We start from the raw sequence: 14,062 nt of genomic DNA, 5'->3' as shown, positions 1-14,062 counted from the left end.
AATTTGACTTGGTCAGTAAATATGCCTTTAATCTAAACTGAGTCTGAGTCTGATGTCTAATACTCTTGTCTTCCTTGGGGGTAAAGCCTGAATGGAAAAATGAAGTCCTTCAAATGCACTGGGATTAACTGGGTTGGATATCCAACTTGGTTGGATGAACTACTGATGGAAAAAAGTTTCCAGAGGAAAGCAACCTCCATGGATATCCCTTGGAGGGCTTCCCTCTAGCCCTGAGATGTCTTACTGCAAGCAAAAGTACTATGGCTGCTCTCAGCTGTTTTGACATTTGAAGAGTAAGGGATACCTGTGTGTCAGTCATGCAGAATCCAGAGCTGAAAGAAGGAAGTTTCAGCTAAGCTTTTGGAAGAGTTATGAAATATTTTGTTGCTGAATTAACTGAGCAGACTGTGAGAATTGTTGAAGAATTATAGTAGCAAGGGAGGGAGAAGGTGACACCATCAGACAGAACGTATTCCAGAGCACAGCTGTTAGGCTGCAGAAGTGAGCACAACTCAGGTTTAAATTGCAGACGGCTGCAGTCATCCAGCATAAAGCAGTCAGAAGAGGTGGCTTCTGACAATGTGCTGTGTCTGGCAAACTGGGAGTAGTCAAAAATACAGAAATACTCTAATATGCAAACAACGAACAACATAGTGACCCAAGAAAATATTGGGTTGTTTGAGGTTTTTTCCCATGTACTAGAGGAAAGTTCCTCTGGTTAAACTATTCTGAACTTAATTGCTGTCTTGCTTTGCTGATAGACTGGGACAATCCTTAATAATGCTTTAGAAAAAGCCCTTATAGATGTTGTAGGAAATTGAAGTTTCAAATCATGGTTATGCAATCACATATATGAGGGGAAGAATCATCCATCTGTGACACTTTAAATTTTAGAATTCTGAATCCAAGTGTTCAATTCTTGTGATCATTAGCTGGTACTCAGGCCTTTTCTAAGCTTTCTGAAGGACTGAACTCATAAATAGACAAATTTGTAACAAAAGCCAGTAGAGACAGGTGTTTCTGTGCTTCTAGTAACTGAAGCACACCATTAGCTATGTAGTGCTTTTTATGAGAAGATGGATAATGGATAATAGGATAGGGCTCCTCTGGACCCATAACCAGGATCTCGATTTGGCTTCTAATCTGAAAGATGTTTATTTTTTCCTCTTGCAAAAACGCTTTCTGTAGCACTGGTTGGTCTTTGACACTGCTTGGATACACAACTCACTCTTGGAATTGGGAACGCATGCTGTGTATGCTGAAGACAGGCTGAGGGGTGACTCAAAAGCTTTTTTAGCTGTATAAATATATTTTAAATGTTCACATGATATTGAGTGAATTAAACTATTTTTTCCTCCATGTACCTCATCTGCTTTGTTCAGCTTGTGTAATGTAACAAAAAGAAATTTATATTAGTTTGAATAAATAGCAAGCAGAATTGTTTTCAGCTAGAAAGATTAATGGAACTGAAATGACAAGCTTTTTAACTTGTTAAAAAAAAAATAAATTACCATAGCTTAACTCCCTAACTCAACTTGCTGTTGCTGGATAATGCAAACAAAAAATGTTGAATTTCTAAATAGTACATTTAGTCCTGAGAATTGCAGGAATTAGTAATGATGTATTTATTGTCACTTTCTATCCCATAGACACAGTTTGATATTTTTCCACCAAGGAAACTTGAGGTAGAAAATTCAAAATATAAACAGCAGTTAAGAAGGACACCAGAATTGATGTCAATGCTTTCAATTCAAAGCTGAAAAATTCAGTACATGTCTAGATTTTAAAATCTCCTGAAGTTTCAGTGTCAAAGGAGTGCAAGGTTTGTACAAGGATGAAGCTTGAATATGGCAACATGGGTGTTTGTAATAGAGCAGGAGAAAACTGCAGAACACTGTTCTTATTGTTTGCTAATATTATTAATACATTTTTCCATTATTTCGTAATTTATTATTTGCTGATGAATAAGGCAAGGGGCTTTGAGACTAAAAGTATTATATTTAAATTGCAGTAGAGCATTTGGTTGTCTAAAGATGGCCCATTTATCCTCTCACCTTTCTGTAAAGAAAACCCATTTTTTTGTTTTTTGTATAGGTTGGGAATGATTCATTTGGCAATGATTATGTTGATAATTTGAAGAAGAATGGCATTTCTACAGGTAAAATTTTGCTTTAAATATTTTTTTTTAACTTCAAAAATTAGTGGTGGAGGATTTATTATTTTTTTAACTTATTGGATATGTTTTACCATTCAGAGCTATGAATAACTGTTTCAATGTAGCTGGCAGGAATGAATGAATATGAGAGATAATATGGGGACTTCTGAAATCAGCTGTACCATTAAAATAGTGTTATTGCCTCTGAACCTCAGATGATTGCATCAGTGCAAGTCACCTGAAGATAACTTGCTGTTATGCAATTGTTTAGTCTGCATCATTAGATAATAATGCCTGATGAGAAATTGAAAAACTCATTACTCATTCTCAACTTCACATTGTCAGAGGAGGGACGGAGTGGAAATTCAGTGGTAAGTGCAGTACATTTCACCTTTGTTTTGTGAACTGACCTGTGAAGTCATCTTAGAGACTGCAGCTGATGTTAGCACACATAAACACAAAAATCAATGTTAAAAGACTTCCAGAAAAAGGGAAAATTAAGCATCCACGATTTTCAATTACCTTTTCACCTTAGTAAAACCAATTCTCTCTCTACTGTGCACTGCTTAACTATACATTCACATTTTTGTCTGCACAACCCATGTCTCCTTTGGGGTGGAAAAGGATGGACAGATGTAATCACTAAGTGGCAATTCAATATTCTGTTTATCTCTTCTGTTTAATGTGTAGCCACAAGCCTTATCTACTGCATTATTCAAATCCTGCCTTAAGGACAAAACTATCAGTATTTTGTGGGCTTTTTTATTATGCTTATCAGTGTAGCATCTAAATACTTCACAAATGTATATATAGGTTTATTCATTGTGTATCTTTCAACTTAGGCAAGAGACCAAGCAAGGATGCCATGAAAACAGTGTCTGTTAGTGTAAAGTTCTGAATGTCGCCAAAGCAAGCTTACCTCATGTATTTGATCATGTAAATGAAGCAATTATAATGCATAGCACTTAATGAAAATGCATATGCCATAAAGAACCTTAGTGTTTTCTGATTTAAATGATTGATCTTGCAATCTTAACATGCATTTTTAAATAATCTTTATAGCAACAAAAGATAAGTGTAGGGGAAAAAATTCAGAAATTCCATCATAATGCAGTTCATGGATACTTAGATCAGTTGAAGGGCTGGAATGTTTAGGTCCAAGGTCCCAGTCTGCTGATTGAGTTAGAAATATCTCTGAATTGTGTTTGATTGTCACCTCCACCGTTGATCAGCCCTGGAGAAAAATAAGATATAGTGCTGGTGAGGTTGATCTAGGATCCTAACTTGTGTTCCAAGATCTGGAGGCAAGGATGATTCAGTGTGCTCAGAGCTTTCTGCTCAAGATGGTCTTATTTCAATCATGGGCTTTTTGTCCTGGTTTAATCCTTTTCTATCCTTTCCCTGTTCTTGTACATAAGGATACTGGGTACTGGATGAAAATCCTTGGGGTAATGTCAGTTCTGCCAGCTCTCGTATCTTGGGTCCTTCTTGTATGTCTTCTTTATGTTGCTCTTCTGTTTCCTAGCATATCAGCACACCCCTTTTCTTTCCAAATCCAATCTGTTTTGTAATTTTCCTCTTTCCCTGTCTTCTTGTCTTCCACAACTAACCAGCTGCTAGTGCTGCTCAGACCATTTAGATCTTTATTGATTTGTTGTTCCTTTTCCCACATTTAAACTGGACAACTCAGCTGCTCATGCTGCAAGAGCATTGTGAGTACAGAAGACACACATTCTCTACTTTCAGTTCCAGTGTGCAAAGAATTCATGGTGCAAAGAAGCTGTAATTGCAAGGGAAGTCCTGCTCTGACCCTGGTAATAGCTAGACAAGGGTACCTCCAGGGCGAATACCTGCAAGACTTTAGCAAAACCAGATGAGCATGATGTAAGGTGTTTTTTCAGCCTTCTTCAAATTGGAGCAGATTGTTAAACTAGCCACAAAAACACATCTTGAGAAAGAAACCCACTTTTGCCCAGCATTAAATCCATGTTCTAAAATGTTAGAACACCAGAGCTCCTTAAACAAAAACCAGAATTTGTCTCAAATGGAACAGTAGATTTTTCTCAAATACAGTTTTTGGGAAAGAAAAAAGAAATGCTCAACTTTTTGGTCAGTTTTCTGCAACAGTGCTACTGGTTTCTACTATCAATTTCCTGTCATTGGTTGGTATTTGACAAAGTTGTTGTCAGCTGAAAACAAGTTCTTATAGTAGTAAACATAGACCAGTCTTTCTAACAGACAGTGCTGCCAGCATGATGTCAATTTCTCTGAATAAAAATCCAAAGGGGAAACTAATAACCCCACCAATGTCTTCATAGCATTACTTAATATTTCTGCTGAAATGCAAAATCTGCACAGAATGAGATGCTAGGTTGTTTTAGTATTTTTGTTTTTCTTTAGCCTTGACTCTGTTGTTTCATTGGATAAAAGAAACATTTCCAAGGAGGAGTAGAATGTCTGAGAAGGCTGTATAAATAACATGCTTTCTCTAATGCAGAGATGTAGCCAAATTAAAGAATGTTGGACTCATATTTTTGTTTTGTGAGTGTAAATTAGCACTTTTTGTTGTTGTTCGCTTCTCTGGCATTGTTGAACATGAAAGAGTAATTAGCATTTTTAAATTGCTGGAGGTTATGGGTTCATTTTAGATTCAACTCAATTAAACTGTGTCACATGCTATTGGTTAAAAGTAATGTATTGAACTAGCATGCTCTAACTTTTCTCTTTCTTAGCATTTGTAGGTCAAACTACAGATGCTGCTACTGGAACTGCTTCAATAATTGTCAACAGTGAAGGTACATATTTCTGCTCTGAATTGTCCTCTTTGTTCTGCCTTTACAGCCATAAAAGAAACCTTTGTCTTGTCACTGCTAATTGTGCATTTTTTTCCTACGTTTTTTATTTTTTTCAGTATTTTATTTACACTTCATTGCAGGCAATGTAGAATTAGGTTGCCTAAAAGCAGGAGAATCAGATGCTTAAGTCAGCAGTGTGTTAGCCATATTTCCATCAGCCAGCAGAACTGTCTAGTTTTACATTCTTGAACATGCAGTGTATTAGAAGGTTAAAGCTCTCCTTTTCCATTACAACTTACCCAGCACTTTTCATATAGAATCATTTAAGTTGAAAAAGACCTGTTAAGGTTATGGAGTCCAGCCATTAACCCAGCACTGCCAAGTCTGCCACTAAACCATCTACCCAAGTGCCACATCTACATGTCTTTTCAATACCTCTAGGGCTGGTAACTCAACCACTTCCCTGTGCTTCCTATATCAGTGCTTGACAACCCTTCTAGTGAAGAAATTTTTCCAAATATCCAATCTAAGTCTCCCATGGTATAACTGGAGGCCATTTTGTCTGGTCCTATGAGGGAAAGGTTTGCCTGCTCAGGACACCAAGTGAGTCATTATGCCCTCAATCAGGAAAAGGAATTGTCCTCAGTATAAGTAGAAATACTTTTGTTGATCCTGTAATTTTACTGCAAATCTTGATTTCAAGTTGCATCTTCAGTGATAAGTACACAGTGAAATGGCATTTCTTTTTTTCTGTTGTTTTCATATCATTTGTCAAGACTGCTGAACTGTCCTCAGAAAACTTCATCTTTTCCTCAAGCATAATTTAATCAGCCAGCAGATCTACCTAGTTTTATTTTGTCCTGAACACACAGTATATTAGAAGGTTAAAGCTCTCCTTCCCTACTATGACTTACCCGTCACTATTTACTATAGAATAATTTAGGTAGAAAAAGATCTTTAAGATCACCAAATCAAATCATGAACCCAGCACTGCCAAGTCTGCCACTAAACCATCTACCTAAGTGCCACATCTACATGTCTTTTCAAGCTATTTCCTCAAACTATTGAGAAGCCTTAAAAGAAGTGTGTCTGAATCAAAATATAGAGGTCAGGACTTAATAATGTTTATGCAAACATAACAAATTAAGAGTGATTGGATTAGTTCACTTTTGGAGTTGCTAAGAGGCTTCATTTGAACAGTTACCACAGCTTAGCTGACACATCAACTTACCAAGCTTCTGTGTAACCTGATGGTTGCACACTGGGTTGCAGCTCAAAATGGGAAAGGAAACATAACTATTTACTCACACAGCAAAACTGGGAAGGAACTGTGACTAAAGGCAAGCCTACACAGGAATATTCAGGAAAATTAGGCAAATTAGTTGGAGATGTGGGTTTAATTTTCCCTAAGTAAGATTAATCCAAGCCTTGCATGGCAGCTGTAATTCAGAAATAAGGTAATGCTTATATTTTGGATAACCTGGATACCTGCCTGTTAACTTCCATCTCTTTTTCTTGGTTTGGATCACCAGGTAGATTATACAGAAACTCTTGACACTTTTTATGCTGCCTACAGTCACTATGGCCATGGTAAATATGAGGGACAGTGGGAATTCAGTAGCGCTCCTGGGCCTCACTGTTTTGTATATGTCTTGCACTAGGTTTGCTGTCCAGAGTAGTTGAATAAGAACCAGTCTTATAATTTCCCAGTTCACATACATGGCCAGCTAAGATAACTGTCTAAACTTGAATGGACAGAGGATGACCTGTTTAAATTTTACCAATAAGAATTTTTCTGAAGGATAAGGAACAAAACAATCTTGTGGATGTAAAACCTTTATAAGTACCAGAAAGGGAAATGGATATTTGTGGCCACGAGGTTCACAGTGGGTTATCTTACATGTTAGTGTCAGTGTGAAGAGTGAATGACAGTCTTGAGATTCACATAGTGATGTGAATAATGCATAATGTCATGTAGTTTGTGTCTCTGAGTAACTGAAAATTGTATGCTAAGTTAGCACTGGCCTCAAATTTAATTTAAAATCTGGTAGGAGAGCAAACCTGGTCAGAGCTATGCTCTAAAGCAAACAGATGCACAGAATTGGTAATGGTTCTCGTTGTTACTTCTCTCAAAAACCATCTGGCGCCTGAATTGAGTAAATTGCAGTACTTATGTGCTTTGCTGTTGCAAGAGACATTTTCTCTTGTTTTTCTGTAGAAACCTGGCTGATTTGACCTAAACAGGCTTTGCAGCAGGTTTCAAAGGGCTTGTCTACACATGCATGTTTTACTGCAGTGTCTGTCCTGGCATAGCTGAAACACCATAGCACTCAATGGACTGATTTAAAGTAGTTTCTGCTAGTTCAAGTTATACCTAAAAGGGAAGCATTTGAAGTTGGGTTTGGTGATGTTGTTTTGTGTTGAGGGAGAACTAAAAACCATAGTTATCATCTCTTTAAATTTAAAAATTTCCATTGCCGTATTGTTACACACCTAGCCTCCCCTTCTTACCAATTCTTTACAAGTACTGATACTTGGGAAAAATACTGACTCAAACCAAGTGAGAAAAATTACAGGAGTAAATAGGAGATATGCAAGTAAAGGGTGTATGATGCTCTGATGTGTGAGTAAAGACAGAGCAAAAGAAAACTGTAGAGATCAGAGTCAGATGTGGCTCTGAAGTAAATCTTCCCTGATATTACCTCTGCCTGTCTAACTGGTGCTGCAGAATTTCTTGGAAGTTTTTGACTGGTTACTGAATTGCACAAGTATAACTCAGCCACTATTATAATTGGCGAAGTGCTAAGAATTGGAAAATATCAGGCACATTTGATAGTCTTGAAGTTGATTATATTCTGGGACAATACAGTATAGTTTCAATAAAAGATAGGTTCAATTTCTGCTTTAATGCAGAATGGTAGAGAGATGTTTAACGAGTTTATAGAGCTACACTGAAGAATGTGCAGCCCAGAGATGCTACAAAGGTTCCCTCTGGTCTGGTTTCAGAAATCTGTGCAAAAATATTTCTGGGACCTGGTGTTCCTTTCAGTTGCTCTCTTTTATGCTGCTGCCTTTTCAGAAAGTTTTGATTTGACTAAACACAAGCTTTACTGTACCAGGATCCTGTACCCTTCAAATCTGTACTTTCTCTGTTAAAGATAAAAGCTGGTACATCCAGCTGCTTTTCTTAATACATTTTCAAAGAGGTGCATCACACCACTTTGAACCCAATGTTTTGTTTCCCCTTTCAGTCTGCCTTCTTGCCAGTAGCTCTGTCACTTAGCACACCTTCTGCTAGCAATGTGATATTGATTGGTAGAAGCTCCATAAAGTGATGATGTGTGTTGTACTTTTACACACACATGTAGGGAGGGGAAAAACACTCTTTGTGGATATTTTTTTACATGATTACCTCTGAAGGTTATTACAGCTTTGTCCATATCTGGTACTGAATGTTAATGGTGCCGTTATGTTGGCCCGATTGGACTAGAGGTTTAAACAAGTCCAACATTCATATTCATATTCCTAGCAAAAATTCAGAGGAGGCACAATAGAGTTTGGCAAGTCATGATTAAAATTCTCTTGATTATTACAAGTTAGGACTTGGAGCTCACCTACACAGAACACTGCATGATAACCCTCACTTGAGACAGGCATTGTGCTGACATTATGATAAAACTATTAATCATTCATGAATGGTGAATAGACAGTATTTTGTAAGTTGAGTGTACCTTCAATACCAAAGCACTACTAGTAAAAAAACATTGAAAATATATATTTAGGTAAGGCTAAGTAAACAAAGCAAACTTAGAATACATATGCCAGCTTGTTTGTATTTTACTTTTCATAGAGGAAAATCTTTGGTTTGAACCTTCAGGTTTATGAAGAAATAACACCTGAATTTTAGAGACTTTCTACATATTGATTTTCTCCATGGACTTAAATGTTTTGTATGCAAGACTCTTCAATATTTCTATCAAGTGGTTGCCTAGAAATTATGATACCATAACACAGCCCAAACCCACCCTCATATTCATGAACTGTGTGATTTGGCAGCACATGTTTTTCTTTTAACATTCTTTTCTGGTCACAGATAAAATTTTCTTCTGTGTAAATTATTATGCACAAGCTCTGCAGCTATTGTTACAATTGCTTGGTTTGATCTGTTTGATATTTTGATTAATTCTAAGCACTACCGATGGTTTTTAGGCTTGCCATCCAGTTTTAAAGATATTTATTGCACTGTGGTGTTTACTGGTTTGACATTTGATTTTTCCTCTGGCACTTCTCATCTGGTGTCATCTCTAAGATGACCCTTGTGAAAAAAGCCTGGCTTTAGTTACCTATCTGTCTAAGAACTGGCAGTAGCAGTTTTAGAAGCCCAACTTAGGACAGTTTTTATGTATGCAGCATTCATCCAGACTGGATCCAGTCCCCATCTGGTGTAAGCCTGTGCAAGCTTACCAGTTTCATTTAGCTGTTACAGCTTATAGCAAGTGTGAATGTGGCCCTTAATATTCTAGCTGATGTCTGCAAAGTTATATAGATGTTCCCATCAAAACTGATATTTTTAGTCTAAGAAAAGAGATTTTAGAATTAACAGTAATGCACTAAATATATTATTCACATTCTTGGTGGATGAGATTTATCTTGTTTTACCTCATTGGAGTAGTTTTAGAAGTTAGGTCCACAGTTTAAGGCTTCACCTAGGGTAAACAGAGGTACATAGACTTTTCTGGACAATAGTTTATCTCCTCCTCAAACAGATATCTAAGATATGTAAGACTAAAAAAAACCTCTGAAAATATTTATCTCTTCTCCTTGTTGAAGGAACATAGAAAAATAATTTTTAGAAATTAGTTTCCTTTGACTTTTCTAGTGTGTAGGATTTTTTTTAAACTTACAAAATTATTTCATGTTGGACAAGATGAACCCCTCTTTGCCATCTGTCCTTAACTGTTGTCCCTGATGCTGAATTCCCATCTGATTTCCCTGGCAAGAAATAATTGCTTTCAACAAAATGCTTGCTGTTAATACAAAATTTTGTATTAATTTGTGAGTGCATGGCTCCAAATTCTGCCTTCATGCACCCTGGTGCAAGTTTGTGGTGACTGCTATCATTCAGTAAGTATGGTATATAGCTAAGAACAGAACTGGGGGAGTTTTCCTCCAACTTGGGTTTAGTCCATATGGACTGTTGCACCACAGTAGGTATTTCATTTCTCTGGAGGTTTGAAAGCAGATAAGTGTATGACCTTTTGTGTTTATGAAGAAAATCTTCAGACTGTGATCCAGTGTAGCATGGTCTACCTTGTATTTGTACATATGGGTTTAAGCAAACAGCCCTCCTTACTGCCTTGGGCCATTAGCTCCAAAGTCTGATAATGATATCCATGTCAGTACAGGTAAATAGTTCACCAAGATAATGAAGCAAGACATGTGAATAGGCTCTGAGATTCTAGGAAGAACAAAGGCCAGGCAAAATTGAAAGAGATTCTTGTTCCACTGTCTTCTACTGCTTGCTCTGCTGCACCCTAAAGCTATCAAAATATATGCTTGGCAAAATTGGTGCAGTTTGCCTTTGAATATTTCATCAACAGGATACAGATATCTTTGGTAACATTTATATGTTGCAGAAGGTTTTTTGTTTTGTTTCCTTTTGTTTTTTATCCAAGATGCCCATCACTGTCTGTTGAAAAGCAGGGCGTTGGCTTTTAAGTGCTGGGGTTTTGCTTTTCATATGCAGCTGTTCTGTACCAAACCATTGACAACAGAATTGCTTTGGAAAGTTTGGGTCCCTCCCTCTGAGATCACTGTATTATTCTTTCCATTGTCCTGCTTTCCTTTTGGAATGTATTTAGGGAGAGAAGCTTCGCACGTTCTTAGTCAAAGGACTTTGAAGTCACATTCAACAAAAATAATGCATTTAAAAACATAAATATTTATTTGCAGAGTAATTCGGTTCATTACAGAATTGGTAGCATTTAATGATTGGCAGTCCTTAAAGAAATGTTCAGCGGGGGCGGGCTGAGCCTGTAAATCAAGGAACAACTGACTTATTGAAGTTAATACCTGAGTGATTAATAATAAATTTTAATTTGAAGGCACCCATGCCTGAAGGTCTCTAAGTGTTGTAACAGAGATTAAAAAAAGAAAGAAGCTTCAATAAAAGAAGGTGGTTTGTTTGTCTGAAAAAAAACAAAAGACTATTTGGAACCTACGTAAATGAGCCTCACCTAACTGTAAAACAAACTGCAAGAATAAAAAGGATCTTAGATGTGCTTTGAGAGACTGCCATGCTTCCACACGCACAGTTTTGCTTAGACCATTTTCCTGGCCATCTCTAAGAGCAGAAGCAGCTGTTGCCCCCCTTTACTCAGGTCTGATAAAACTTTCCTCAGACACAGGCACCACCTTTCTGGGCTTTGGTGACAAGCTGGTTCTGGTTTCCATGACGGTTAGAAGCCCTAACTTGAAATGTCTCAGGTGCAAGCCTACTTCTCTGAAATCTAAAGAACATGCCTAATTTTCTTAGCTGTGTGAAATACTTTTTGTTCCCAACTGATGGGAAAATTAAAATTTTTATGACATTTTTGGCATAGGAATTCAGTAATCACATTGATGCTTTTCTCTTCCAAATGCTACTGGAATATTTTAGGAAGATGCAAATATCACCCTCAGTGTGTATCCACCATTTCCACTGTGAGAAGTGCAGTGCTTCTTTAGAGATCACAGAAGACACCAAAATGAGACTGGAGAATGCCCATACATGATTTTTCCTAAAGGAATTTATATTGTGTTTATTGTGCACTTAGTTCATTAGTAGATTGATCTTTTTAATTATCCTCTGAAATATTTGTGTATTTGAAAATGTCAGCAGTGCATACAATTTTAGTGGATTTTTTTGAAAGTTAATTGAAATACTCATCTGAAACGTATTGTAAAAAGTGCAAGGAATTGTTTTACATGCTTTATTGCCAAAGTTAAAGTGAAAAACACAGTATCTTCTCTTTAGGACAGAATGTTATTGTCATAGTCCCAGGAGCCAATCTGCTTTTAAATTTTGAAGACCTGAAGAGGGCTTCTGATGTCATCTGTAAAGCCAAAGTGGTTGTTTGCCAGCTAGAAGTAACCCCTGCTGTTTCTCTTGAAGCTCTGAAAATGGCACGTGCCAGTGGAGGTAATTTAATATAAGCCATTCTCTCTCTTTCATTTGTGCTACATAAAAAATACTCTTTATCATGCTTTCTAAATAAAGATCCTGTAATCTATTCTGATTTCTGTCATATTAGAATATGTTTTTATTTAGAACTGAAACAATAGCCAAAAAATTCGTGCTATGCTAATGAGAACTGAACGAGCTTAAAAATTTTTGCAGTGTTAACCTTCATCAGCAAATCAACTCATACCCTTATAATCTCCCTGTATATTTCTGGTGCTGCCTTTCCTTCTGTTTTTGTGTTGTGACTAAATGCATTATAATGTTGGTAGGTCAGGAGCTATGAGCCTGGCTGCTATGATTCCAGAGCAAAACAGGGATAATGAATGCAAGTCAGTAAAGTTATACACAGAGGAAAGTGCATGAAATTACCTCAAAACCAGACTTATGCCCTTGTTCTCTGAGCATAGCATTAGGTATGGCTGTGGGTTTTTGTATAGTAGTTGACATCTTTAAAAAAAAACAACGCTTTTTCTTCCTAACCAAAATTATTAGAGTGTGACTGGGCATGATGCCATTGCATAGACAGTCATGGTCTGTGAAATTATTAGCAAATTGTTACTGTACTTTACTTTTAAATGTAGGGCATTGTTCCTTCAGTGTAGCATATGCGTAGATGAAAGCTGATATTTTGCTTGAACAGAATGGGGTTTCATTAACAACATAATGTTTTTGTTGTTTAAGTTCCTGTAATGCTTTCAGTTACTCAAGCACAATTACCCCAGCATTTAAACACTAAGTAAATAATTATGCAGGACAGGCATCTATATGAGATTAAAAAAGTGGTTTTCCCTTCTATCCAGAAGATCAGACTGGGAGAGGACAGCTCGTAGCATAATCAGTTATGCAGCAGATCAGGGATGGAACTGGGATCAGAACTTACTGTTTTCTTGAAGCTGGACCCAGGCTAGCTCCAGTAGATCACGGCATGCTGGAATTGTGGGCACTCCAGTTTACCTTTTGCACCATGACCTGTTGTGCAGCTGTTGCACTATATTTTTGTCATTACATTTTATGAAAATGGATAACAACATTCTTAATCTAATGGTTAATGGACTCTAGTTGAATCATGAACCAATATTCATAACTTATTTTGTCTATTTCTAACTCTATGAGCAGACTTGGCAAGGTGCTTCACACTTTTGTCACCCTCCTATGGCAAGATGCCTGCCTGTGACAGAAGAAATTTTTTAAAAAGCAATTGAAAAATTCAAACTTGATACACAGAAGAGACATGCAAGCATTTAGCAACTGCAGATAGTACAGTATATCAAGAAAAGAGAGTAGTTAGCTGTGGGCCAGATGTAGTTCTTTGCTGTCAGTGTTATCATTGTGCAGCTCTTCAGTCAGGGAAGTTTGGTTGCTTCTGCTTTAAAACAACAGGCTACACGTGTTCAAATGTCACATGCCATCAAATCCAAGTGAAGAGCTGCGTTTGTAGCATTGTAAAAACCTATCTGTAGCTAACAGTAAATTGTTAATGTAATTTCCCTTCTTTTAGTTTGCAACACCCTCATGTATTATGTAGCACTTCATGTTAGAATGTTCACTTGACTAATTTTGTGTAAAACAGGTGCATACTCAGATGCCTCAAACCTCTGTTTCCATGAGGGGTTTTTGCTTGTTTTTCTTCATTCTTATTGAAAGAAATGAACAAAAGAAAGAATATGGAGACACAGGCAAGAAGTCTTTGGTCCTCTTCAGTGAAGGTCATCTGGATCTGTAAGCTAGAGAGGGATATCTCATCATGTCATGTACATGTCATGACATCCTTTCATTGTGGCACTGATTATTCATTATTCTTGTGGGAAGGCAGGAAGGCAGGCAGGCAGGAAGGCAGGAAGGCAGGCAGGCAGGCAGGAAGGCTGGCAGGAAGGCAGGCAGGAAGGCAGG

The 14,062-nt window shown here is 37.2% G+C and overlaps 1 protein-coding gene across 1 annotated transcript in view; it reads left to right on the top strand.

Moving 5' to 3' along the window:
* Nucleotides 1–14,062, top strand: part of RBKS (ribokinase) — a 70,586-nt gene that overhangs the window by 23,439 nt on the left and 33,085 nt on the right. Inside the window, exons 3-5 of the mRNA XM_015620720.2 lie at nt 2,095–2,158; nt 4,888–4,950; nt 11,966–12,130. Of these exons, the coding sequence (XP_015476206.1) occupies nt 2,095–2,158; nt 4,888–4,950; nt 11,966–12,130 (292 nt within the window). The remainder of the gene's footprint in view (nt 1–2,094; nt 2,159–4,887; nt 4,951–11,965; nt 12,131–14,062) is intronic.

Source organism: Parus major, chromosome 3 (assembly GCF_001522545.3).
Source record: "Parus major isolate Abel chromosome 3, Parus_major1.1, whole genome shotgun sequence".
In the NCBI taxonomy this organism is placed as follows: domain Eukaryota; kingdom Metazoa; phylum Chordata; class Aves; order Passeriformes; family Paridae; genus Parus; species Parus major.
This window is presented reverse-complemented; position numbering and strand designations above follow the sequence as displayed.